This window comes from Oenanthe melanoleuca, chromosome 1 (assembly GCF_029582105.1).
Source record: "Oenanthe melanoleuca isolate GR-GAL-2019-014 chromosome 1, OMel1.0, whole genome shotgun sequence".
Classification (NCBI taxonomy): Eukaryota; Metazoa; Chordata; class Aves; order Passeriformes; family Muscicapidae; genus Oenanthe; species Oenanthe melanoleuca.
This window is the reverse complement of record NC_079333.1, coordinates 28256693-28284180: the sequence shown is the minus strand read 5'-3', so window position 1 is coordinate 28284180 and position 27488 is coordinate 28256693. Positions and strand designations below refer to the sequence as shown.

Below are 27488 nucleotides of genomic sequence, written 5' to 3'. Positions count from 1 at the left end.
ATTGCCTGGGACTGCCCATGGAGCTTACTCGTTAAGCAACATTATTTAAGAAAACTTTGCAGGCCTTTTAAGCCTTGGGCATCTTAGTGAGCTAGAGGCATGGAGTTATAAGGATTTCCATGGCCATTTCAGTCTATGGAATTTCTTCAGAAATTAGCAAATAGAAGTAAAATTTTTGCTAGTGTGCTCTGCAGTCTGAGTAATTACAGAGGTTTTAGCTGGAGATGGCCAAACATCCTTGATTTTATCATTTGTATCGTTCCCCATTTTTCATCATCCATCTGGAATAGCTTTAGTACCAAGAAAGGAAAGCAGAATCAGGACCCAAGGTGTAGAGGAGTTGAGATTGACCACAATAGCACATTTTGGTTCTTGCTGACCTAGCTGTAGCTTGAGGTAAAACTAACATTGCTGGCAAGGCATGAAAAGTAAGAAGCATTAAAAAAAAAACATGTGTCTGGTCACTTCAAGAGTTATTCTTCAATTTCTTCTGTCACTGCTATTATGTTCCACATCTCCCTTAATTTACACCAACACAAGAGAAAGTTCACATGTTCTGTCTCTTACTTTGTGGACTTCTCTTAATGTGCAAATGACCTCTGCTCAAGTCGGTGCCACTTTTCTTTAAGGTTTGGAGAACAGAATCTGAAGAGTTGACACTGCACTGAATAGGGCGTGTTTTCTTCTCCAGTTATTCTGGAGTTTGGATTAGAATGGACCCAGACTTTCCTGTGTCACCAAAAGCACTTAGTGCAGATGCCAAGTCTTGTAAAATATGAAATTATCCAGCAGCAGCTCCCAGGGTGTGAGTGTGGTGGGGGGAGGAGAGTTATGCTTCAGATATATTTATTTAGTTTCAACTTGAGTGTGCCATGATGAAATCATCTGCTAGGTATTCCCCTGTGTCAGCATGGACTCTAAAGAGATGAAAATAACTGGATTCAAAGTGGATGCTTTTTATGGTCATGATGGTCCTTCATTCCCTAGGAGATGACTTTGTCTGTGTGCATTGCTTGGGGATTTGGCTTGACAGCAGAGCTGTACCTTCCACTGACTGTGGCTTTGGGAGTTCAGACAGTTGGAGATGTTTCCACTTGGTGTGAAGCCTGCTGGCTTGTGAGAGATTTGCAGCCTCCAGTGCAGGTGATATGATGAATACACTTGCAGCCCCACCTTGGGTTTCATTCTGAACCCTCCATTTTTCAGCCTGTCATCACAAGTTAAAATCAGTCTGGGCCTTGTGTTTGTGGATATTTTAATTATTTTAATGTGTGTTAACTATTGAGGGACTGCAGAGCCTCCAGGGACCCGAGGTGCTTGGGGAAATATGAAAGGAAGATTTGGAACAGATAACTTCTCCTTCCCTGTCAGTGTCTCCCTGTGGAAAGCTTAGTCCTCTACACTGATTCCCCAGCAGGACAATCTCTTAAATGAAATTTTTTATTAGCATCTGTCAGTGAAAGGGGGAATGCTTGGTGAGGGAATCCACTGTTACCCTTCATTTCAGGGTCTCTTAAAGTCACACAGTGTGTGTGGGGTGTCTGTCCCAGTGGTAAAAAGCCAAGAGTGAATTCCCCTTTCTGCCCCTCTCCCCTCCCATTTTATCATTTCTTTCCATGTTCATAAAAGCTTTGAAACTGTATGCAATGGATCAAAGGGGTTGGAATAATCTCATGTAGGTGCTGAAATGGATGGATGAGCAGTGGTAGGCCATTCCAGTGATTTGTGTGTTTCAAATACTCTCACAAGAAATTAGTCATATACTGGGTTTTCTAAATGTCTTTGTGAACCATTTGTTAAAATGCTGCACAGTACACTGTGTCTAATAATTTGTCTGATTTATATTGTCTGTATTGAAATTAGTCAAAGGCACAGCATTGTCTTACATGTTTCCTTAGCTTTTGGTGGGTTTTGGAGATGTAAAATATGTATCTGCTGCCGTCTAAAGTAACCAAGGAGCAGCGAAACCTTCTGACAGCCAGTGTTGTCAAATCTTCAGAATTTCAGGTTTGGAAATGTGTAAGTTTATAAAGGATTGCAGCTTTTATTAAAAAAAAAAAATCTGGTCCTTTTGGTCTTGGAGAAGATTTTAAAAATACAAAATCCAAAGACATAAGAAACTGAAGAAAGACTTGAAAAAAGTTTGTCAGAAAAGCTTCTGGAGCTATGGGCCCTGAATTTTTGAAGTTTTGAGGTTGAATGAATGGACTGCTTTCCCTCTATATCAACTAGGGCATGGCATAACTGCATGTATTAATTTTATAACTAGTTTTTGACAAATACCACTCCCAAATTTCTCTTCTGTTCCCCTTTACATTTTCACTGTGATATTTCTGAGCTAGAGAGTTGTCATGTCAGACCTCTCCTTACTCATGTTCAGTGCAGGTTTAGTGATTCTGTTGCTCTTGAGAAAAACGTCCTTATTCTGATTTTCTTGCTACCCAGCTCTATGTGGTGATAGAGAGGGAAGTTTTGAGCTCTGGCTGGATTCTCAAATGCTGGCTTGTGAACATTCTTCTAGCCCAGATAACAAAGCTATTAAAATGATAAACAAACAGCTTTGGGATTAAGGCAGGAGAATGATCTGTGTCTTTTGAAGCCATTTGTCTCCTGCCTGGTTGACTGGAAATGCCTGTGTGGTCTGAAGTCAATTTCTCAATGAGTGTTTCAGCAGCTCCACTCAAAGGATTCAGCCTCTCCTGTAGGCATTCATAAGTAGTCTATAATTTATTGTAGTTTTCAAGAGCTAGCAGCTGCCTGCTTAAATTCAATGAGAAACCAATTTCTCCTCCTGCCCAGTGGCAAATCCAATGGCCTGAGGCTAGTAAGTGATGAGGGAGCAGAGAGGCAGAGGAAACTGAAGCAATTTGCCCAAAGTTGCTCTGAGGATGAGCAGTAACAACTAAGCACCTTGGTTCTTGACCTGCAACCTGGTGCTGTCGTCCCTATACTCATGGTGCCTTCTGCTCCTGCCAGGATATGGTGCTGGGATCTGGAAGACACTGCATTAAACTATCTGGCTCCGGGAATGGCTTTTTAAAAGCACAGCTGATCCTTGAGAAGAAATGTCAGTGTTAGAAGTGACACCAGCTACTGACTGATCTAGTGAAACAGTACCTAACAAAATTTCAATCCCAGTGCTCAGTGATGACTGGATAATCCATCACTGCTTTATTTTGCATAGTCTTTCACACAGTCTGAATCCCTCTATGCGTGCTTCAGAAAGTTAAATAACAGTTTCATGGATAATGACAGTGCTGGAAGAAAAAAATAAATGAGATAAAGACACGAGAAGACTCCTGAGAAGAACTGAGAATGACAGAGTTAATGAACTGAAGAGAGATTGGAGCAGGCTTTTTAGCAGAAGGATTTGTAGAAAATATTTTCATCTCAACATAAATAAAAACCCAACATGTGGTTGAGTTATCGTTTAAGATAAACTTGAATTAAAACCCCTCCTAACTGAGATTTTTCTTTTAAACTTTCTTTGCTTTAGTATCTCCTGTTTGCTAGCAAGGAGGGTTTCTAACTGCCCGGTGGGATGTGCTTGCCATTGCAGGTTCTGAGTCTGCTCCTCCGCGTGGCACCTTGGAGTTTCTAGCTGGCACCATTACCTCCAACGAGTGGAGTTCTCCCACCTCCCCTGAGGGGAGCAACGACTCGGGGGGCAGCGAGGCCTTGGACAAACCCATCGACAATGACGCCGAGGGCGTGTGGAGCCCGGACATCGAGCAGAGCTTCCAGGAAGCGCTAGCCATCTACCCGCCATGCGGCCGCCGCAAGATTATCTTGTCAGACGAGGGCAAGATGTACGGTAAGGACAGACAGACTGCACGATGCTCCAGGCAGCCTGCCCTGTGCCCCAAGTGGTGCTCTGAGTGAATTCCCTTCTCTCGGGTGTTCCAGGCTGCTGCTGTTGGTTGCCTCGAGTTGTATTCAGGAGAATAAATAAAAGTGTGAAGGTTTTGTCATTCACAGGGCAGAAGGAGTTACAGGTACCTTTTTCAGGGGATTAGCCATAAGGTAGATTGCAGAGTTGAGCAAGCTACTGAGCTAACCTTTATATAAATCTAATGGCTTCATGGTATGAAAAAGCCTGCATTTTATGGTGTCTCTTGCTGCTGTCTTCACTGCTTTTCCTGGAGGTAAGAACAGTCTGCATTCTGGTGCTACAGGATGGAAGTTCAGCTCCTGAGCCCCCAAATGGCTCTGCTGCTCTGCAAACACCTACACTTTGTTAACCAGCTACACTTTTCAGATCTTAAAGGCAGAAAGTTCTGTGTACTCCTTTTCATTGTAGTTTGCCTTCTCATAGCCCTGGCACAAGTATCTTGCACCTGTGGGTTCTTCTCATCTAGCTAACTAGATACCCAGCCCTGAATACAGTGAGGCTCTGGCTTGCAGCTGCACCATAAGTCAAGTTTATACATGGCAGACATGCTTTTGCATTGGGTTTTTGACCTTTTCCACAGTTAAAATTTATTTTGGTTTTGTTAACAAAAGCTGGTCTGGCTTGGATTCTCTAGCTGAGTATTGCAAGAAGCCACCTGGTACTTCTGTGGCTAAAATGCAAAGCAAAGGCTGAGTACCCAGTATTAAGTTTTAAGCCCCAAGGTGGACAGTTTCTCGAAACACTAGCAAGGATCTTAGGGAAAACAGCCCTCTTTCTACCCAGTCAGTGCTTGCTTTTCCCTCTCCCCCATACATTGGAATCTGCATGTCTTTATGGGCCCCATCATAAGATGCTCCATGCATGCCCTGGAGCTTCCTGCAGAGCACTTCACAAGTCATTCTGCAGGTTTCTGTCCACCCATCAGGCCATTGTTCCCTGAGCAGGGGAATGGATTGCTCTGACTCTGGGGGCGTGGGTGGGGTCTTGTTTACATGGCTTTATCTACAGTGGATGGTTTTACTGGGTACACCATCATTGTACCTGGGACCAGCAATATAGGTTGGGTAAGGCTGATCACCCTGAGGCTAATCCAGGGCCAGTATTCTTAGGCAGACATCAGTTCCTGCTCTGTGCTAGTGCAGACGTTTTTGTGATTGTGCTATGGAACCAACCAGAGAACTGATCCAAGGTACAACTAACAGGGTCAGAAAGGAGAAAAGAAGTGAATTTCCATTTGGATACTGCCCAGCTGCTTGTTGCTGGTTATTTAGGGAAAGGATGGTGAGGTTGGGAATGAGCAGCCACGACTGAGGTTAAAGTAAGACCGCTTCTTTAGGGGACTGATGCTTGCTTAAAATGTTACTCAGACTAAAATATTACTTAAGAATCTACCCCATGGTTATTTAACACGAACTATGACATGCCTCTTGTTGTTCTATGTCTGCACTACTTTTCAGGATGGATGACTTTTAAAATTGCTACTGAAAAATTACAGTTGTGTTTTAAGACTGTATTAATTTACTGAACATTTTGCACGGCCCCTGAAGTATTTCAGCTTTGGATTGAATGTGTCAGAGCAGAGGATAAAAGAGAAGAAAAAGAAAATAAATGAGAACAAAAGTGAAGCACAAAGAGGTACAGAAACCAATGAGACTTAGCTGGGCCTGACTTAGCATGGATTGGTGTTAAGTGGAACACACCTAGTTGACAGGACTGGTGAACTGCAGAAGGTAAATAACCCTCTTGCAGGGTGAAGAGTTTAGGGTAGGCTCAGGGAGAAGAAATGAAGAGCTTTTCTGCAAGCCCTCCCCCACTACTCCAAATGGGAAAGTGTCCCTGCTTGCCTTCAGTGCACCTGTTCCTAGTGTGGATGGTTGGTTCAGTGTGCTCCTGACAGAACCCAGGCACTGATTTATGCTCTCCTTTGCTTGCTCGTCTCCAGGATCCAGGCCAAGGAAGTGGGGCCCTGTCTGGGATCTATAGAAAGATATGACCGGGCAGGGAGAATAAATATAGTCCCTGATTTCATCTTCAGTGCTCACAAGCCAGCTTGTGGAGCAGGGCAGGCTCAATGTGGAGGTGGCCCTGCCTCTGAAGGGATGGTTATTTATCCACCCTGTGACCGACTCACTCAGAGCTCTCTGAACCAAGGGGTGAGGTGTTACAGAGAGCTGTATGTGCCCCTTTCCCCTGACAAAACTGGGACCATTTTCCTGTTTCTCAGTGAGGAGTGGAGTGGCTCGTGTGGTACTAGTGTAATAGGAAAGATGTTCCAGGTCTCAGAATTCCATTCAAAGTGCAATTTATATGCTTCTCATCTTTTGTGAGGCAACCTGTTGTCAGTTCAAAGTTGGCAGCTTCTAGCTGAAGTGTACTGAGGCAATATGAAGAATTTGTGGTGTTTTGATTAAATGCATTTGAAATTGTACAGAAAAGTGTTTCAGCCTCTACACAGGCCTCGTGCTCATATTTCCATGCCTCTTCAAAGTCGGCTTGTTTACAGCTCTTTAGGCAACACTCAGCTGATTGCTGAGTGAGTGCATCTTCACACTGAAGTCAACCAAGCTCTTCTCTGTACATTGATAATCTGTGTCTCGATTCCTTTGCTGCCTTTCCTTTCATTATCTTTTTCCTTACTAGACTGTTCCATTTCTGCATGGAGGCAGCATCCTGACTGAGTAAGCTCATGCCACAGCCTGCTCTGGGTGCAAGCCCTCAGCGGCCTTTCCAGCAGGCTTTGCTGACCACCTGCTGAGGGAACAAGCAGCTGTCTTGTGTGATATGGAATGCTGTCCTTTCTCCTAATCATTGTGTTGACAGCATTGAGTCTGGGGCACTTTCTGCTCTAGTGACTTCTGGTACCACTAAGGTCTTTCAGAATAATTTTATGAGTGTTGCCTGCTAGAACACTGTGGGAGTACAAAATTACAAATCTGTAGTTTATGTTTTCCAGCACTGTTTTCCCTGGGAGCAATCATATCTGTAGCATTTGTTCTAAATAAACTGTCACAGAATTAGGTGTTGCATATCTCCTGGCATCTTCAGGATTGATGTAGAGAAAGGAGAAGGAAAAAGCTTAGTACCTTTTTGAGATTTTTATGGAGATGCTAAGTAGACCTGAGAGCAGAGAATTACTGAGAGCAGAGAAATAAGATATAGCAACTTGCAAAATGATACTTTTTTGATACTACAAGAGAGACAATAAGATCTTTGAAAAAAAAACTACCTTAGCAATGTTCCCTTCCAGTGCAGGAGCACCTGGCTTGGAGCACCTTTTTGCAAGAGGGGCTAGAATTGGTGGCAGTTTGTTAGATAGCTGTTCTGAAGGAGTCAGAAGTTTAGCAGCTGCTTTTTGAACAGCTCAGTCATTTCTGTGCTGAGCAGGGAGGGGCAGACAGCTGGGGGCAGTCATCCATCTCCCAGCCTGGTGCCATCTGTTTGTGAATTGCTGATAGGAAATACTTAAAGATGTCCAAAGCTTAGAGGCTGAATGATAGAAGAAGGACAGTCAACCTTATTACTAGTTAAAACTAGCAGGCAGTGGACCACAAAGTCTTGCTTTTACAACATGACTTAGATGGGATGAAAGGTCAGTCTGATGTGAAAAGCTACTAGGTCACAGGTGGTCCCTCCCACCCATTCTGAAATGATTAGGTAAATTTGCAAAATAATGCCTTTATCTCAAAGGGATAAGTTATCATTTCATGTTTTCCCCTACCTCAAATAGAACTGCAGAACTGTAGAACTGCAAGCAAATGCATAAATCCGAAGAAGTATAAAACATACACTGCCTGTCCCAGTTCATAAACACTTCTTCTTGAGGAGAGGGAGGAGCATGGTTGCTGTTTAAAATATGGAAACCTTCAAGGTCAAATGCTTTCCTCTTTATTGCAGTTTAGCATCTTACCTGATGTTGTCAGTCAAATCTATTGAAACATGCTGAGAACGTGCTCAGTTGACACTGAACTGAAGGTTCCAGGTAATTGCAAAATTTGTATTTCTGCTGTGATAACCCTCAGAGATACTTCTGAAGTTCCTATCCCTTCCATTATTATAACCCAGTGTACTCTAGAACAGCCCTTTATCCCATGATTTTGGGAATAAAATTAATGTCGTATTTTAAACACTAGAAGACAGACAAAACTTAGATTCGTGGACAATTGGTCAGGATGCAGACTTTGCCCTCCCCTCTGGTGGTAGGTGTAATGTTTTTGGAGTTGCTTAATAATGAGGTTTTGTTTCACTCAGTCATCTTTCAGCTATGCTTTTGTGTGGCTCTGGTTCTTTGTTGTCCACTAGACAAAGCCAGACTTCTGGAGACATTAGTAGTGGGTTGAACTTCTGCTGGAGTTTGTCATAGTTTTTCTTCTATCTTGCTTTGTAAGCCAAATTTATGGTTCTTTGTGTTAAGCTGTTTGTCAGTGTAACTGTTGTTTTCTTCATGCAAGGGTAAAAAGAAATATTTTTGTATTAATTCCAATAATTTCCTCAATATTGAGAAATTTGCCACTTTTGAAACACCACCCCACCAGGAAACTTCTTGCAATTAATAGTACTGGCTGTGGCATCTTTCCTTAACATCTTATTACTGTGCTTAGTACTGCACATAAATATAGTAGCAACTTTATTGTGTACTACAGGTTATCAAAATTATTGTGACTCTTTTTGTGGGGGCTTCATTCTGTTAGTTCAAAAAAGGGCACATATTTTTCCTGTCCCTTTTCATTTTTAGCAGCTTTGTAGTCCCATATTTATCTGCCAGGCTTAAAACCAAGTGAGCTGTGTAGTACCATGTTTTTCCCATTGTATGTCTGCAGCCATAGAGTTTTCATCGTGTGTGACTTCCTTCATTGGCACCATTGCATTGCCCTTATGGCTCTTCCTCTGACTTTTCCATTTTTAAATTTCAAATTTTTAGTAATTCTCCAAAATAGAGTTGATTTGTAGTGGTATATTGTCAGAAAGGCACTTGGTTTGACTTTTTTTTTTTTTTTTTTTTGTTAGCACATCCAATTTAATTGATTTCTAATTTAGTAGGCCAGCTTTATGTTTGTAGGTGTATCCACTCACCCTCCTTTTAACTGAGAGACTGTTTATATTTCATTTTTCAGCCTTTTGCCTTGTTGCATGTTATTGTTCTGTTTCTGCTCTTCTGGATAACTTTACACATTTCCAGTGGTTTTCTGAAAAGTTTAGTTTTAAAAAGCCTTAGTGTTCTTTTACGTTTTAAAAACCACTTCCTTCATTCACAATTGGGTTCAATACTATCAGTTGCTAATTTAATCTTACAAATAACAAATGTTCATTATTACTTAAAAATGAAGTCTGGGAACAAAAACCAGATATGGAAAACGAAATTTGATAGTGCCCAGTGACTTGGGTTTCTTCTCTCTTTAAAACAAGTGCATGTAAAGCTATCTTCTGGACAGGTTTCTGCAAACAGAAAGATCTCAAAAACATGGAGTGAGTTCTGAGAAGAGCAGGCATACCAGACTTAACATTGAGCTCTGGGAGTTGAAGGGACTGATTTAGGAGGAAAGATTAAAGTAGCTAAATATACATAGCTTGGCTAAGTGATGACTGAAAGGTGGAGGGTGGGGGGGACACATAATAACAGTCTAAAAATATTTGAAGGGTGTTAGCATTTAGAAGGGAGAGGGATTTTATGTGGAACATGTGAGCATGACTAGGATTAATGGGGGAGAAAGAGAGAATATAGGATGGATATCAGCAAAGGCTTCAGGACAACATGGTGCTCAGGGCTGAGGGATCTCTCCTCTCTAAAGAGCTACAAAGGACGTGCTGTGGTTGTGGACTTTTAGAATTGTATCAGACAAAATATAAGGACTGTATTTGTAAAACTAGTCCCAAAGAATGGTGTGTGTGCATGTGCACATGTGTATCTCTGTTTTACATGAATAAGAGGAGGATTCCAGATGGGAAGCTTACACAGGAGACAAGAGAACAGTGGGCATTAGGTAGCTTTACACTGTAAATGTCTGCATTTTTTTGTAAATTGTTAGTATTGTGATTCATACTACCTGTGGTTTTGTGACATGAGCCTGTTTATTTAACAGGAGCCCTTCCTTAGGTCTGAAACAAAAAGAGCAGACTTCTAGGTAAATTCCAGGAGTGCTTTCTCAGAGTTTGTCTTCTGTCAATTAGCCAGACATTGAGTAGAGAGGGATGACAGCATTTCTCAAGAAAGGGTGTGCATAGAGGTAGCTGATAACGTCAGTATGCAGACTGTGTGGAGACCTGGCCTAGGAAAAAAGGAACTCCCTTACTTCTCCAGTGCAAGTAAGAAAAACCTATAACATGAAATTTCTTTTAAATCTCTTTCAAAAGCATTCCTTACTCCTTAAGCAAAACCAGTGTGAGGCAACATAACCTTCCCATTTTCTAGTGCCCAACCTAAAGGGAAACTGCTTGTTCAGAAAAAGCCAGGATTACAGCTAAAAGAACAAGCAGTATTCTAATTCATGTAGGATCCAGATAATGAGCACAGGAGAACTAGGGCTGTCTATTGGTTTAAACAGTTGCTCATTAGCTAATCCATAACAAACCCTGTATTGTCTGTGTGTGGTGAAGATCTGGGCAGCAGAACTGGGAAGGCTGTGTGCAGTTTGTGCCCAGACAGATGGTCTTGTAAATCTGTTGGTCACTGGCAGAGCTGAGTGAAACCTCTGGGGCCTGGGTACACCTGCTGCTGAAGGGTGCACAGCCAGCAGCTGTTGCTCATTGCTGTCACCTTGAACTTGTGACCCATCTTCTGGGTATTTAGAATCACTCTTCTTCCCTCTTGGGCTTCATGTGTGCAGTAGTTGCAAATGCCTTTCCAGGAGCTTTGGTTGGAGTCTGTGGGCAGGAGTGTAACCAGTGCTTGGTGAGGTCACCCAGTAGCAGTGCCCAAGTTGTTTGAGAGCAGGTACTGCAGACACAAGCCTGTTTCTATGCATGGCAGTGTTGTAGGGAAACACCAGCACGTGTGGCATTCAGCTCAGTGTTGCTTTCAGCCCTGACTGGGGATTATGAGCATTCCTGCATATAAACACAGCATCATTGGCTATGGTTATAGAATCATAAAAAATGATGCTGGGAAACACCTTCAACAATCATCTCATCTGCTCCTGGGCCCAGAGGCAAAGCCAGCTGTACTTGAGGTGTTCATTTTTAGTCTGATCTTTAGTGGCTAAAGTTGTGGGAAAATGATTTTACAGATCTAGATATAGAAGCTTTCATATAAAAGGTAGCTGACACCTAGTTATGTGCAAATTTCCTTCTGGATCCATGTGCATTTTTAGGTATTTCTGTGGCTTAAATAGTTTTGTCACCCTCCTGTTCCCACTTTCGTGTCTGAATCATGGTTGCCCAGTTATCAGACTTACACTGTAAACTCAGTCAGGAAACAGGTACTTAAAGAATCTGGAACAGAATTGTGCCTGTATTAGAAGAGAGCAGGGTGGGAAGGAACAGGGAATATCACAAGCTCCTGTAAGGACTTTTCATGATCTTGGCAGAATTCAGCTGTTACCCAGACCAGTCCCTGGGTGTCTATGAAATTATTTAATCTGTGTTTCTGCTAGGTTTTTCTATTTCGTTGTTATTCTCTTTCACCTGTTACAGAGTATGACATCTTTAACACCTATTCTTGGTAATGTTGGGATGATGTGGAACTGTTGTGTTGAGACCAAGAGTGTATTTCCTTCAGAAATGATGAGATGACCTAAGAGTTCACAGCAGAAGAAAAGAGGGAGTTGCCATTCCCATTTCCTTGCTCCCTTGCTCTGCTTCCAGTTTTGTGCTCCTGTTCTTTAGGCAAACTTTGGTTTTTAGCAGACTCCATGTGAATACATGCTAGATTGCTAAACTGATAGCAAACTATGCTGGCAAAATGAGCTGGACAGATTTCTACCAGATTAGAGTTGAACTGACCCATGGAACAGTCCGGTGAGAGGAAAGGAAGGGGAAAGGCAACCACGTTTTTCAGGAGTGTCCAGGTATTTGTTTAGGCTGAGTCTATAACTTAATGACTTAAAGTGATCACAAGCAATGACTGCACAGTAAATCATGATGCCATGAACTGAAGTTGAGTGGTGGCAGTCATTCCACTTAAAAAAATCAGTATTCATTTGTTCATATAATACAGGAGCAGTCTGCGTTCTTTTGCTGTCCATGAGGCTGCTGTGTAGTTCTCAGTCGTTTGGCTGGGACTGGGTGTTGTCTCATGGTGTTGTCTTAGGTGCTCAGTGAAGCAGTCATGACCCTGACAGGACTGAGCCAGACCAGAGCAGCTGCCCTGAGAACTGCATGGTCTGTGCTGGTCATGCAGCAAGTGGCTGCACAGGTCTCACAGACCCCTTTATCTCTAATTTCTGTTGCCGCTGAAGCTTTGAGTGCCTGGTCAGCCTGCCAGCTGGGCACATGCACAAGATTACAACTTGGGGCAGAAATCTGCCAGAAACTCTAATGTTGGTGCTGGCAGGGGCAGCTGACCACAGCATCAGTAGAAAGGCTGAAGTTTTTGCTCACTCTTAAGACAAGGCCACTGAGAATAGCTTTCAGATGCCCCACAGATATAAGAAGATACTGAAATGAGCAGACGTTTATTGATCTAAGGAAGAATTTAGCAAATGCCCAAGTCTGTAATATAGAACCTGGACTGATGGTAACTGGAAAATGCTGCTGCAGTTAAACATTGGTTTCAGTGCTACCTTTAATAGTACAGTTTCTCTGAGCCTGGGCCTTGGTGAGTAAAGTCTTTATGGCTCAATAAGGTTGTTCTCAGGTGTCCCAAGAGACTGAAAGCTGTTAGTTTGACATGCCTTTCCATGTAGGATTGTTATTGGCTCTTTCAGGTGTTACTGATACACTCGGCATATGAAGGACTCGTTTTACTATGTGCAGCTGCATTGGTATCCCAGCCAAACTGAACCTAAACATTTTCTGTAGGATTCTTACCAGTCTTAACCCTGGGAAGTACCAGAACAAGTCCCAGCTCTGCTCCTTTTGCAGCCCTTAACGTGTACATGGAAGAGTACTTATTGGATGGATTAACTTACATTTCTGTGGCCTGAGGCGATAATGTGGGAAAACACAGCTGATGAGGACATTCAATTTATGCACTGAAAAGCACTATTAAAGACTGAGGTGTGGTGAAGAGCTGCATAGCCTGGAGCTTCCTATTAGCCTGATGGGGAAGGACTGCTGCCTGCATACTTTGTTGTACCTTAGAAAATGCTCATCTTTGCAAGGAATAACTCCATATGCCCTTGGGGCAGTAATTAGAAGGCAGTTTAACGCTGTTTAGCCTTGAGACAAATGATGCAAGCACAGGAAGTGCCTTGCCCATTTTCTTACCAGCCTGTTTGTGTGTGAGGGTTAGGTGGAGTACAGTTCCAGGCTACAGTTTCTCTGGTGGCAAAACTGGTTTAAGAAGTTCTGCACGATTATTCCTCCGTTTTCTTTGCTGTGCCATTGCCGTGGTTAATGTGACCACAAAATGAACTAGTTCACCAGCCAGTTAAAAATAGGCTGGTGGTGGGGGGGGAGCACAGAACAAAACCAACAACAAAATCCAAATGGGGACAGGGAGTTTTATTTTTTAATTATTGGTAATTAGAGTGGTGCATGTCAGTCTCTTCCTCCCCTATCCCTCCTCCCCTTTACCCATCAGTTTAGTTGGTACAGCTGCACACAGGAGTTGATGGAATATTGCAGGAGGAGGAATGACCAGTTAAGGAGTGGGGAACTTCTTCAGATTGTTCTAACTACACCATGGTGCCTGACTTTTCATTTATCTCCAGTACTTGTTTGGAACCAGTAAGAGGCTTCCCCAAATCTGCAGGGTCTGTAATTATTATCCCCCAGCCATATACCTTGTGTGAAGCACCTTAAACCAACCACCAAGAAAAAGCAGTTTCTAAATGGTGGTAACGCTGTGTTTCTGGCTGAATTTAGGCTGTGCAGTGGCAAAGGAGAGGAGTAAACACCTTTCCAGCAAAAGACAAGAGAGGGTTTCAGTGTTTAGACCAGTTAGTAAATGAGATGACTTGAGTTTTTTGAACATCAGACAAATGAATCACCTGACTGTCATGTGAGGGGCTTGACTGGTGCATTCTGCCCAGCAAATAAAGCTTTGAATTTGTCATTTCAGAAGAGGGAGGAACTCAGAGCTTGTGCAGTCAAATTAAGAAAACAGGTATTTTGGGGAAGAGCTGTTTCTGATGGTGTTAATCCCTTCAATGTTGTGTTTCCATTGTTGACTGTTTTGATATTTTTCAGAAGTACTGGCTTATCCTTCTTTGATTCTTTATCTCAAAATCCCCTTACTGTAGGGACTGCATGAGCTCAGAATCTTCATGTGGAAGGTTAATCCTGAGAAAATTCAAGCAGGGAATAAATGATCAGAGTGAGGAAATTTTCTTCTTGCAGCTGAATATAAAATTCATCGATGTGTGTAAGTCTGCTATGGAAACTCAAACCTGACTATTAAGCACTGAAGTTCTGCACTGGTGGGGTCAAAGATGTCTTCAAAGGACAGGTCAGTGCCATAAAATGCAAATGCCAAAAATAATCACAGTATGATAGTCATAGTGGTGTGTTAAGTTCCATTATTGTCTCCTGAGCAGAGGAACCAAACAAAATAATCTCACCAAGGCTTTGGTGAGAAAACATGGTTTGTGATGAAAAGAAGATCTTAATAAAGGTAGCATTAAAACTAGATTATATTAGTAGAAGTTGGATGTCTGTGCACCTTGATAACCATCAAAAAGACAAAAATGTGTTTTCTGACACATGTAACCCTATTTCTGGAACAGACGACATTTAGGATAGTAGGGAGGAGGAAGCAGTGAAATGAGAGTTGGGAAATAAGGCTGTGCAGGGAGCTATGGATGGGGCAGACCCCAGTGGCAGTTAGTCCCATATGGACATGCAACCACACACTGCTTTTGTCTAAAAAGTGTCTTTCTGGTAAGACTTGGTTGGCAGTTCGGTTTTTTTTTGTATGCATAGAGAAACACTGACATTTGGTGGACAGATGAGGTGTCCTTACCTTCCCTCTTTTGTCTAGATTTATTTGTCTGATGCATACAGTTCATTATGTTAATGCTGATCGTAACCAACAGCTAATTAAATAAGTTCAAGGAGATAGTCATGTCCCAGGAGATACCATTAAGTGACACAAAGAGATTGAAATAAGAGTTGAGATGGCTTTCTTGACCCCCTCCTTTGATAAACCTTTCAGCTGGATAGTTGCTTCTCTTATAGAACTGCTTATAGGTAGTTGTAAATTTTTGACCTGGGTACAGAAAGATACAGAATCTGCCAAGAAATAGACATTTCCCACTGAAAGGATTTTGCAGAAGTGACTGAATTTTTGATCTCACTTTCTTTGGCAACAGGTGTGTGAGGAGTATTAAGTCTTAAAGAGATACTGATTACAAGAGGCAGAAAAATTAGTATGCCTTTACTAACAGAAAGTCAGCATGAATCTTTGAGGTAGGACTGGAAAATGCATCCTGTGGTGATGGGAATTCTCTTCAATTTTCCCTCTTCCTTATAGGAAGACACTTCTCTGCAGTTATATTCGAAGGTGCACAGGTGTAGAATGGAGAACCCTTATTCACTTCTCTTAGCAATTCCTTCTGCATAACTAGTGAATGCAAAATTTTGCAATTTAGTGTAAGACTGACTGGTAGCTGAATTGCTTCCCTTGGAAATTTATCTGATAAAAATGAGAAGTAAAAACATAAAAGAGTATCCCTTGGCTGCTTTTTTTTTTTCATGCCATGCTTCCAAGGGGCAGGCTCCATGGAGGATAAAGGTGCTGTGCCACAGTTGGAATGTTGGCTGGAGCTCCGTGAAACCCGACGCGCGGTTTCGACAGAGGAGTCACAACTGTTGGCAGGTTCTGGTGACCATGGCAGACCTCAGCAGGAGTTATTCTAAGAACACAACATATGATCAGATTACTGAGGGGCACTTTACATGGCTCTAAAAAATGAACCATCTGACGGTTTATGACAGCTCTGCCTGTTCCAGCCAAATGAGCAGTGCTGGTCTTTGCTGACCCTGCAGCCAGGATTGTGGAACAAAGAAGGTGCCTTCCAGAGCCTGTGAGCCTACAGACTTCTAACCACATAGTACCTGCTTACATCTAACTACTGATAAGAAACACAAAAGACATTTAGGACTTGCTTCTCTTGCAGTTTTGATTCATGGTGATTTAATACTGCCTTGCTGCGGTTTACTGGGCTTGGCAATTTACATAGTTCTATATTTAGTAATCCCTGTGATGAATGTCTTTGTAGAGTGATCTGTTTGTTTGTTGTTGGTTTTTTTGTTTTTGTTTTTTGGTTTTTCTTTTCTTTTTTTTTGTGCTACCAGTATCTTTATTAGTTTAGTATAACCTGCCACTTTTCTATTTTAACCTGACTCTGAGGACACTCTTCTGGAATAGGAAGACTGTATGTGAGATATTGGTAAGTGGGGAGTGAATTCTCACAATTAAATGGTCTCTGTGTAGTTTCTTTCTACACAATTTCTGTACTGGCATCTAATATCTGCAATCTGTACAACAGTTTTCCCCCCTCACTAGTCTTTTTTGGTGAAGTAGGTGGCCTGAGAGAATTTTGCAATTTTTGCTGCTGCTGTTGTCAAAGACAAACAGTTAAATGCACACTTATGGAAATACCTCCCAGTTTCCCAGGCTTGACTACAGTGTATTGTCTCTCCTCCCTGCTTCCTACTCTGCTTCCCTTCTTTTGTTCTCTCTAACACTCAGTCCCTCTTAATTCCTTTGATGAGGTGCTGGGTGACGCAGGAGATTGGCACCACTGTGTAAAGGTCTCTTTCTGCCAGTTCCTGCTTTTTTTGTTTTGTTTTATTTCCCCTCTGATGCTCCTTGTTTCTAGCTGCTTCTCATCTCTACATGGGTTTTCAATGGGCTGCAGTCCTTTCAGGGTTGTCTCTGCTCTGGTGTGGGTGCTGCAGTTGCCTAAAAGTGTTCTGTCATGGAGCAACATTTTCCAAGATTACTTTTCCAGCCACACCCCCAGCAATGTCTCCTACCACGTCTCTTTTTCTCTATATTCATCCTTTTACATATCTTGTATTTCTCCATTGCATTCTCATGTGTCTCCTTGTGTCTTCTGTCCCTACTGGCTCTTGCCCTTTCCAAAATACATTTGAGTGAAGGTAGCTCGTGCTCCTCTCACTGGTTGAGGATTTGATGGCTTGATTGTTATTTTAATCCAGTTTGGTGGTGGCTAGAATTGGCTGTGACTAGCACAGAGCTGTTCATGGCACCCTCTCATGCCCATCACCCCTGCAGCCCCTTACTGCTAAAGCAGAATAGTGTTCTGTCAGACTGTTCAGCCTCTGTAATTTCTTTACTTAATTTGACACTCTGTATATATGAATTTTCTCCATAAAATTTATTGTATCTGGTTGAGAATCCATTGAAATTAGTTTTGCAAGGATGACCCATAATTGAGCCAGTGTTGGGAGAGTTCCCATGTGTTCAAATTTTCAGTATAGCCTGATATGTGCCCTTTAAAAGTTTGCCTGAAATTCTTCCACATCCACTTCTTCTCAAGGCTAGTTTTTCCTCTCTTTTCCTTTAACTCATTCCCCTTGCCTGTCAAAGGGTCCTCTCATTGAAACAAAAATTTCCCTTTCTTTATAGATAATAGAGTTTAAGTGCCTTGTTTTTCAGCACATTTCCCATTTCTGTTGTGTGTCAAACAGTCCTTCCGAAATTTTTTGTATGTCGGCATCTGTCTGAGAAGAATCACTTTAGTTGTTTGTTACCTTTCAGCTTGGATCCATGTCTAAACAGATGGAAGCTTTGAGAAGCCATAAATATTATTGTTGGCACTAGAGGAAGGCGGTGTGGGTATGTGTTGCTAGTAATTGGTCTCGGCTTTGTGAAAATGGTTTACACGGGTTGGAAGAGCAGCCAGGTGGAAGGTGGCAGAACAGCATCTGCTCCCACCAAACTCACTGTGCTAAAGCAGAAACTGTGGGAACTGAAGCGGTCTGTGCTTACATGGCAGGGCATTGTTTCTGACACAGACACGGTTCCTAATTTGTGTTTACAGGAGCTGGAGCTGGTTTCTCAGCTACAGACCTGTTTCTTCTCCCAGGGGAATAAGAGGAGCTGCTACAATGACACCATTAAGGGAAGATTAAGATCTGTACATGTAAAATGCTTTCCCATCCCTGTGTGTGCATTGGTTGTGTTTCATGAACAACTGCAGTCATGGACATTTGCATTGTTCTGTTTCAGAAACAGATGGAATTAAGGGCTTTGCCAGTCCTTCCCTAAAGGGTTGAGTGGTCAGTTTCAGCAGTCTTTCCTTGTATACACTTTATTTCAGAGTTGAGTGAAATAAGAGTTTGAAATAAAAACAAGTTACAGCTTTTTCATGGAATATTGAACTACTGGAATAATTAATACTGATAGTTTAATACTGATTTCACTGCTTGCCTTTTGATGTCTGTGATGTCCTAATACACAAGTCCTTTGCCCACAAACTTTCCACAGACAATACTGGGGTTTTATAATTTTGTTATAAATAAACTCCGCAAGAGCTGTGGCTTTGTTTCCCAGTTCATTCCTGCTTCATTTTGCAAACACTTGCAGCCATATCAAGATGTCTCACAGCCTTGCAGCTCCTACTCCCAACTTTTTATTGCAGTACTATCTTGATACTCCTGTGGTCACCACAAATGTATTTTTTTGAAAAGCCTGCTCTTTTTCTTTTGTGTTTTCTGCTTTGAACCAGCCTAGAGTTCAGATGTGTAACTGCTGCTCTTCTATTTCTGCTCCTAATTTCTCCACCTCCAGAAAGACAATAAAATCTGTGTGACTTAGATTTGATACATGGAAGCCAATGTAATAAAGCTGGATAGCCTGCCTGCAGGAGCCTGAAAGCACTTGTAATTCACTGTATCATATCACACTGATAAATTCTGTGTAGCTGTTTCCATGTGCTTCCCCGTTGTTGTTTATTTTTTTGGACTTAGTTACACAGAATGACAGGCTCCTTTTGGTTTGAAGGGATCTCTTCAGATTAGTCTGGCCCTGCTGCTCAAGCAGTGTCCAGTGGGTTGTGACTGTTCTCCAGGGATGGAAACTGCAGCCTCTCTGGGCAGCCTGTGCCAATGTTTCACCACCCTTAGAGTAAAAAAAGGTTGGGTGTTTCTTTTTTTTTTTTTTTTTCTCCCCCAATTGTTTTTAGACAGAATTTCATATGTGTTAATTTGTGTCGATTGTTAGTTGTTCTATCACCGGGCACTATTGAGAGGAGGGTGGCTATCTTTTTCCCTTCATTGCCTCAGATAATTTATTTTATTATTATTGATGAAAAACTGCTCCTGAGTCCTCCAGGCTGAACAGACCCAGTTCTCTCAGCTTCTTTTCATAGCACAGATGTTCTAGTCTCTTAATAATTTTTGCTGACTTCTTGCTGGACTTGCTCTGGTGTGTTCACATCTTTCTCATGCTGAGGCCGCCAGAGCTGGACTCCATACTCCACATGTTGCCTCAGCTGTGCTGAGTGGAGCTGAAGGATCACTTCCCTTGAACTTTTGGCAGCTGGGATTTGCCATAAGGAGGGTGCATTGCTGCCTCACTGTCAGCTCATTGTCAACTGGGACCCCATCCTTTCATTCAGCCAATTTTCATCAAGCCCCTTGTTCAATTATCTGGCCCAAACATTGTCAGTTTGCCTATGGGGATGTTATAGGAGACTGCTCCTAAAACTCAGACTTCTACCATGTGCTCTAATAATTTCTTTTCTAAGAAAGGAGTGTGACAGAATCAACCTGCTGCTGATTTCTGTAGCTACACAATGGAATTACCTATCGTTTTTTGCTGGGCTCATTGCTTTCTGAACTTGCATTTTCATTATTTCTCTGTTCCAGGCCGAAATGAGTTGATTGCCCGCTATATTAAGCTGAGAACAGGGAAAACACGCACAAGGAAACAGGTAAGTGTCCAGTTTTCCCTGTAAGGATTAGTTTCTTTGGACCTTTAGAGACTGAGGGCTAATGAGAGCAAATTTCTTGCTGCTCAGTTGTTAGTAGTTTCTGAGTTCGCTGGAAGGAGGTTGTGCTGAGCTGGTTAATAAGAATGGCAGGAAGAGTCAGCTCAGGCATTTTGCAGGAGATTTATAATGCTCATGTCTGCCAATCATATCATGACCCACAAATTTTTCCATTGTTAAATAGCATGATTTTATTTGCTTGGCCTACTTACTGATGAGTGTTTCAGGGAACAACAGTGGTTCTTTGCATGAAGATTCCTTGTTTAGCCCAAGCAGACAGGACAGCAGTGATGATTTTGAAAATACCTGGCTCACAAGACGAAAAAGGAGTCTTTGTAATTTGGGAATGAATATCCAGGCTATGGTGGAAAAAGCACTGAGCAGACTAGACCTGCCTTAGATGGCCCATCTTTGCTACCCCTCCACCCTATTTCATGGCACTGGAAAAAGAAAAGCATCTCATTATTAGCCCAAATCCATCCTACCCCCAAACCTAAATAACTGCCTAAAGTATGTTTAGTGCTACAAGAGGCTACCAAGTATTCCTCTGGAATGAACATGGAGTTTTCTTTCAATGCAGGTATCTAGCCACATCCAGGTCCTGGCAAGGCGGAAAGCTAGAGAGATCCAAGCCAAGCTCAAGGTATGGTGGATATCCCTTAGCATATCACACAAGCCCCTCCAAGTCAGCTATTCCCTCTTTGAGTAGCCTTAAAAAAGCCTGAGATTAGTCACTGAACTGTAGTAAGCTGGAGAGGAAAAGGTTCTTCCCAGGAAATGTTGTGCAAACATTCATTATTGTTGAAGCTCTGTGACGTCTGGAGCAATTCTATTTAAAGAATAAAGAAACAATAACTTTTTAAATTTCATGTGTCTTATTTCTACCTCTGGTTTATGCTGTTGTCATTCAAATCTGAACGACCCTTAGACTTAGGAGTGTGCAGAGAGTGTTTACCTGAGGAGAAAGGTTTTATGGTTCCAATGCTGACCAGTAAGCAGTTGCTGATGTTTTGGTGGCCTTACAGCTACTAGAGCACCAGCTCCACCTCTGCTAGAGGTAGTAATGTGGGGTTGTCCACTGAGAGGAAGCAAAAAAGCCAGCTGGCATCTTCTCAGGTAAAATGGTGCCAACTGAATAGACTTTACTCCTTGATTAATGCAGACCTGATTTGAAGAGGCCGGAGCTAATGAGAAAGAGAAAATGGTTGAATACTTGCTTGAGCAAAGCTGTGTTTTCCTTTCCATAGGAAAAGCTGCAAGATCACCCTAATGAACCTCTTGACATTTATTTCCACTCAGATTTGATGCGGGAAAATGGTTTATGTGCTCAGACTGAATTGCCAGAAATGTTGAGAAGGTCAAGTTTGTATATGACAATTGCAGAAGAGGGTGTCTGTCCCCTGTTAGAATGTGAGCTATCCAGAAAGGGCTTTCTGAGCAGGATGTGAGGTCTGAGCCTTGTTATGTTTCACTGAGACAGCCAGAGAAGGAAGGTGAATGCTGACCTTTCTGTTTGGTATGGCCATAAGTAATCTGGAAGGGAGAGAGTTTGCTTTCCTGATTTTCCATGCTTCAGGTGACAATAACTGACAGCCCAGTCCGTCCCTGGCTGCTGAGGGATGGCTGTTAGCATGTGCTTCCTCTTGGCTGCCTGGGCAGCTCCTCACTGGGCACCAGGGCAAGTGGACTGTCCTGTGTGTGAGCTGTTGGCACTCAGTGTTGCCCAGTGCTGACGTGCATGCAGCTCTGTTGCAAGCAGGGGCTGTGTCTAAGCCATGACAGCCCCCCCCACTCGACATCCCAGCCCCATTTTAGAAAGCTGTGCTGTGTCTTTTATTAGCCTGTTGTGTTTCCAGCTGCTCTGATAAAGAGAAGGAGGCACAAATTACAACTATCTAATTCAGTACACCCAGGTAGGGCTGCCTAAGCTTGAAACCTGTGGTGCTGTTAAGTGGTCAATTCAGGTGGAGGCCTGCTGGAGAGGCAGGTTAGAGCGAGCAGGAAACAACAACTGCCCGGGGTGTTAAAAGCCTTACTGCTGCTTCCATCTGTAACCTTGATTCTGTTCCTTGTGTGTCACAGCTCTGGGGTTGGGCATGATTGAAAAGCCAGTCAGCCGAGCCTGTTTCCACTTAGCTCACAGGAGCTGGCCGGTTTTGTTCTCAGGGAACGAAGGTGTCTTGGGGAGCCCCATGGAGCCATTGGCTGCTGTCCTTTTACACCACCCAGGCCATGCTGTGAGCTCTGCCCAGCTGCCTGCAGAGAACCCTTCCCCAGGACCAGGCTGTTCCTTTCCGCCTGCAGTGGCAAGTCGGGAGCACTGATTCAACTCATTTACTTCTTTGCTTTCGCTGGCCATTTCCATAGAGCAAGGAAATGAAATCACAGAAACTGCTGCCCCTCTTCCAAAATCCTGCTGACAGCTGTGTATTCTCCTATCACTGTTCATTTTCCAAAGCAAGTGCACATTTTTGTTTTTATATCCTAGCAATCAGAGCAGCTACATGATGAGTTTTCAGAGTAGTGACTGCAATGTTTCCATCTCCACACAAACTGGGGTGTCCTTTTAAAAAGTATCTGTAAAAGACAGAGCTGGGAAATAGGGAAAAACTTGAAGAAAACTCTGTTCCCAAAAGCCAGTAGTTTTCCACGCCCTGGGTGGCTAATAGATATCATCTGCACTAAGGAAGAAGGTGGGAAATCGTGGTAGTATTATCATCATCATAATCACCATCATCATTATTATGTGTTTTAAGAATAATAGAAGAAAATACAAACTTTGCAAATGTTTGGTAACAGTTTTTATCCCTCCTTTTTTTTTTCCTTTTTTTTTTCATCTTTTTTCTTTTTATACTGGAAAACACTTAACTGTTTTTAACAGAACTGTTAGCTGAAACAGAAAGGAGATGTCTTTTCTAAAAATGTGCTCTTCCAGCAGTCTGTCAAGCATTTAAATAAAAAAACACAGAGGGTAATAGGCAAAATACTTTCCTTCCCTAATTATTTTACATTTTCTTTTAACTTTTAATACCTCCACAAGTAAATGCATCTTCCCCATAAACTTATATATAAACTCAGGTAGACAAATACAGTTTTTCCAGTGAGAAAATAAGGGAAGGAAAAAAATCCTTTTCTGTAATGGCACATGGGAAATAGTCCTTAAATAAGAAAAAAACAGAAAATAATGATTTCCCATAAAAATGTAGGTAATCCTTCAGTTACTCCCTAAGGCATAATTTAAACTGGAATTCTGAAGAGGTTTCTCACAGCTTTGGAGAATATTAGGAACTTGCTCAGCGTTTAAAATGTTTCCCTTCCATTCACTTGAATGGTACTAACAAGAGTCACAAATGGTCTAAAAAAGAAGAGGTGTAAGTCTTGCCCATTTCTACTGATCATTCTGCTTGAACATGAACATTTATGATTGAGATTTTTTTGTTGTACCTCTTTCAGCAGTTCCTTCAAGCTATGAATTAATCTGTGTTTTCCATGGTAATTATAATGACACAGATAAATGTGGAATGTTTGAAGGATGAAGATTAATTGTAGGGGATGTAAGAGGAAAGGCAGTATGTGGGGAAGTGCTTCTGTTTGCCTATCTATTCCTTGAAAGAAGAAATGAAGAATGCTGTTTGTTTTATACATATCTCAGACCCACTAATTGTGGCACTGTCATTGCCTGTAAGAATGTATGTAAATCTACAGTCCAGTTAAAATACAAGAAGGAATCTCCCTGCACATGTGCCCTGGAGATGAGGAAGGTTTCAAGTTTCCCTGAAGATGGGGATAAAATGATGAACTACCTGAGACTAATGCAGTCTCAAATTGAGGTAGACGTTTTTGCAATGATAATGATGATCTCTTTTTGTGACCTTTTCCTCTGAGGGTTTTTTTTTTGTAATCAAGAATCTTTCCCATTGAATATTCTTACCAATTATTAAAACATAAGAGTCAATGAGAGGTGTACTTTCCACAACAAAACTTTTCAGCTGTGTGGTTGAAAACACTCAGACAGAAAGGATAAATGCTTAACATTCTTTAAAGCAGCATTTCAGAAAGCATGATTATTCACATCTGAAGCTGTAGTAAGAGTGACAGCATTACAGCTTTAAAGAGTTCTGAGGACAGTTATTGGTGAATTTGCTGCCTAGGATTTCAGAGATGCTTTCTCCCAACAGAGAAGCTGATGAGAATTCTGGTTATAGAGCATTAGAGCTGGCAACTTGGGTAATCATTTTAATAGTCCTGATTTTTTTTCTGTTTCTACTCTTGCTTATAGGATCAGGCAGCTAAAGATAAAGCCATGCAGAGTATGGCTACAATGTCATCTGCCCAGATTATCTCTGCAACTGCCTTCCATAGTAAAATGGCCTTGCCTGGTCTCCCACGACCAGCCTACCCTGCTGTTTCTGGGGTGAGTGGATCAGTGACTTGGTGGAGTTTTGAGAATACTCTAGTATTTAAAAGGATGTTGGGACCTGCTCAGAAAAATCCTGAGAACTGAGACAGAATGGGCCAAAAGGCATTATCTCTGTAGAATAAATGTGTCACGTGGCTACAACAGTTTTGTCCACTTCTTTCCTCACACTGATAGAGTGATAGAGTTTTACGACATAATTTTTTAATGATACAAGGGAGAGAACAACCAGTTCTTTTAGATTTTCATCTGTCTGAAATGTTTTTGAGTATCTGTATTGCTTTCTTAGTCCAGCATCTTTTTAGAATAAATCTGTTTGGGCCATCCTGACCCTTTCTCAAGTTTATGTTTCCCAATCTTATTCTCGGAACTTTGATCAGATGGCTCTTACATAAAATCCTTAATAGAAAAGGTCTGTCAGCATCCCTGTACCTATGAGTTGGGCCGAGTGAGCATTTGCTGAGCATTGATTTCTGCCAAAGTAACTCCAATGGAACTTTCCTGGAGAAAATGGTCCTTCCATGACAGCAAGTGTTATAAATGCTTTGGAGACTGAAGCAGAAGGTGCATGCATAATATTTAACGTTAAAGATCACTTTTGGGTCAGTTTCTAGTAGTGTATAGAATGAAAAAAAAAAAAAGACCAGTTAGCATCTCCACAAGAATAAAATTAGGAATGTAGAAAGAGGAGAGAACTCATTCACATCTTTAAAGGTCTGGGAGCTTACAGTTTGTTTCCTCAGAAAAGAGCAAGCCTTTTCATCTTTGTCCTAAGAGTTGTGACTTTTGCCTATGTGTTGTTCTCTTGCAGTTTTGGCAAGGACCATTGCCAGGCCAAGCTGGATCTTCCCAGGAGTAAGTATTCCTTCATGTGAGCATCCAAAGCAGGTGCTTCTGCTGCCTGATGAACACCATTAGCATTACAAGATCTATGGAATGCTAAGACCTTCATTTTTCTTACAGTAGTGTTAAAATGGAGCTGAGCTCTCCTGAAAGCTGTGTTTACTTGTGGATGTTGAATGTTTCTGAATTTGGGCCTAAAAGTCTAAGAGATATCCAGCCCAGACCTATATCCACTTGCATAGATATAAAACTACTTGTAGTTGAAAGGATAAATAAATGGGCACCAGTGTATTAAGAGGCTGATAGGGAACTCAGAAAAACAAGTCTGGAGGGAGGGCTTGCTGAACACCTGCAGAGAAGTCTTAATCTGTTCAGTCCTGGCCCCTTACTGCTTTCTGAGTCTTTGCCCATGACCCTCTCTTGCCCATACAGAAAGATAATTTCCAAAAGACATTTATGCCACTTTCTCCCTGAGGAGAAATTACTTGATCTTATCTGTGGAAACAGTTGATGAAGAATATTTTTTCATTTGGTTGGGTTTTTATTAACCACCTCTCTTTGTGTACTTCTGTAGCGTGAAACCTTTTGCTCAACAACCTTATGCTGTACAGCCTCCGCTTCCAATACCAGGTAGGTAAGGAAATGTAGTTCCTTCCTTTCAAATTGTGTTACAACTTCAAAAACTGCCAGCAGTCTAAAAAATCTTGAAAGTTAATTTAAACAAAACAAAACCAATTGAAATATTTCAGTGAGCCAAAACCAATTTTTATATGATTTCCTCTTATTACCTGTTGCTATCCATTTACTGGGAGGGCTGAAGCTTTTAAATTTTGTTTTATTTTACAAAACTTTTCTTCCTGTTTTATATTGGTTGTGTAGGGGATTTTTTCCTCCTGGCTCTGCAGAAAATAAAAGTTTACGTATCTCTACGGGTCTTCCACCATGTTTCATGCTCTAGAGCACTGTTCTCTGTCACAACGTGATTGCATTCATAATGTCTCATTAAGTGGAGTAAGAAATGTCTTTTCCTTCTCAGCTTCCCCATTTTGAGAGATTAATGATGACATCTCATTCTGATACTAAACAGTTTATTTCACTGCTCCTTTAGGGCTCTGTCTAAGTCCTCTTAAAGTTGCTGAACATGTTTTCTCTGGTGCCAAACACAGGTAGTTTGTCTTTAACATCATGACTCCTAGCAGTGCTGCCTTAGCAGAGGGTGACTGACAAGCCATTTAGAGCACAGGTAGACTGAGGACCTTGTGAGTGATATTTTTGCATGATGAATGAAGCCATAAGAAAAGTATGAGTCAGCTGTGTCAGTAGGTGCTCTAATGGAAAGCTATTGCCATTTTTTTCTAAACTATTGTTAAATTAATCCTGTGTGCTTAGGGTTTGAGTCTCCTACTGGCCTCTCACCTTCCCCATCAGCACCAGCTTGGCAAGGACGAAGGGTTGCTAGCTCCAAACTTTGGATGTTAGAATTCTCTGCATTCTTGGAACAACAACAAGACCAAGACACAGTAAGAAACACACCTTGCTTCCACTCGTCATTAATTTAGCATCTTCGGACAGCTCCTGTTCATCATGGATGTGTTCTACTACTCTATGTGTATGGAAATACTTGCTTATTTGCTCTTCAGAGAATAGAAAGGCATCCTTGGGAAACAGAAGATATCCTCCTCTTAGAGGATAAGTAGTAATAGAACCAGATCTGTAGATGGGTCATGGGCATTCATACACCAGAGCCCAAGGCTCTGAGGTCATAAGCCCCTGCCAGGCTATTCTGGCTGTCCTGTCCAGCCTCGTAAGTTAGACTCCAATACAGAACCCAAAATCAGAAGTTGTTATGATGACATAAAGCAATATGTTTTTCTGGTGTGCTGAGAACTTAAAATTGGTGGCAACTGGGATGAATTTGCATCAATGTGTTTCCATGGTGTCACCTATGAAATGGAAGTATTAAGATTTCTCTCTCTCACTAAACATTTTGATTCTCCATCTTGAGGTGTGCTCTGGTGATGGGCTGAGATAGAAAAGTTCAGAAAATATAGTATTATTTGTCTGGGATTTATTTTCTGTGGGATTTCAGGCTCTTCATAGGACAGGAGCATTGATGTTTGACTGAGTGACCTGTCACAGGTAACACTGTGTGTCTCAGGTTATTTCAGACTATATGGCAGCAGCTTGAGACAATGATTTAGGAGTGAATAGTGGAAGCAAAAACACAACAAAGTGTTTCAAAGAAGCATGAATATATTGATGGGAAGGAAAGAACAGCATG

At 41.8% G+C, this 27488-nt stretch overlaps 1 protein-coding gene across 1 annotated transcript in view; it reads left to right on the top strand.

Annotated features, from left to right (window-relative positions):
* The window catches only part of TEAD4 (TEA domain transcription factor 4), a 50164-nt gene that overhangs the window by 10215 nt on the left and 12461 nt on the right, over positions 1-27488 (top strand). Inside the window, exons 3-9 of the mRNA XM_056498482.1 lie at positions 3560-3814; positions 19826-19890; positions 20528-20590; positions 24227-24361; positions 25176-25219; positions 25782-25837; positions 26597-26727. Of these exons, the coding sequence (XP_056354457.1) occupies positions 3808-3814; positions 19826-19890; positions 20528-20590; positions 24227-24361; positions 25176-25219; positions 25782-25837; positions 26597-26727 (501 nt within the window). The 5' untranslated portion in view covers positions 3560-3807. The remainder of the gene's footprint in view (positions 1-3559; positions 3815-19825; positions 19891-20527; positions 20591-24226; positions 24362-25175; positions 25220-25781; positions 25838-26596; positions 26728-27488) is intronic.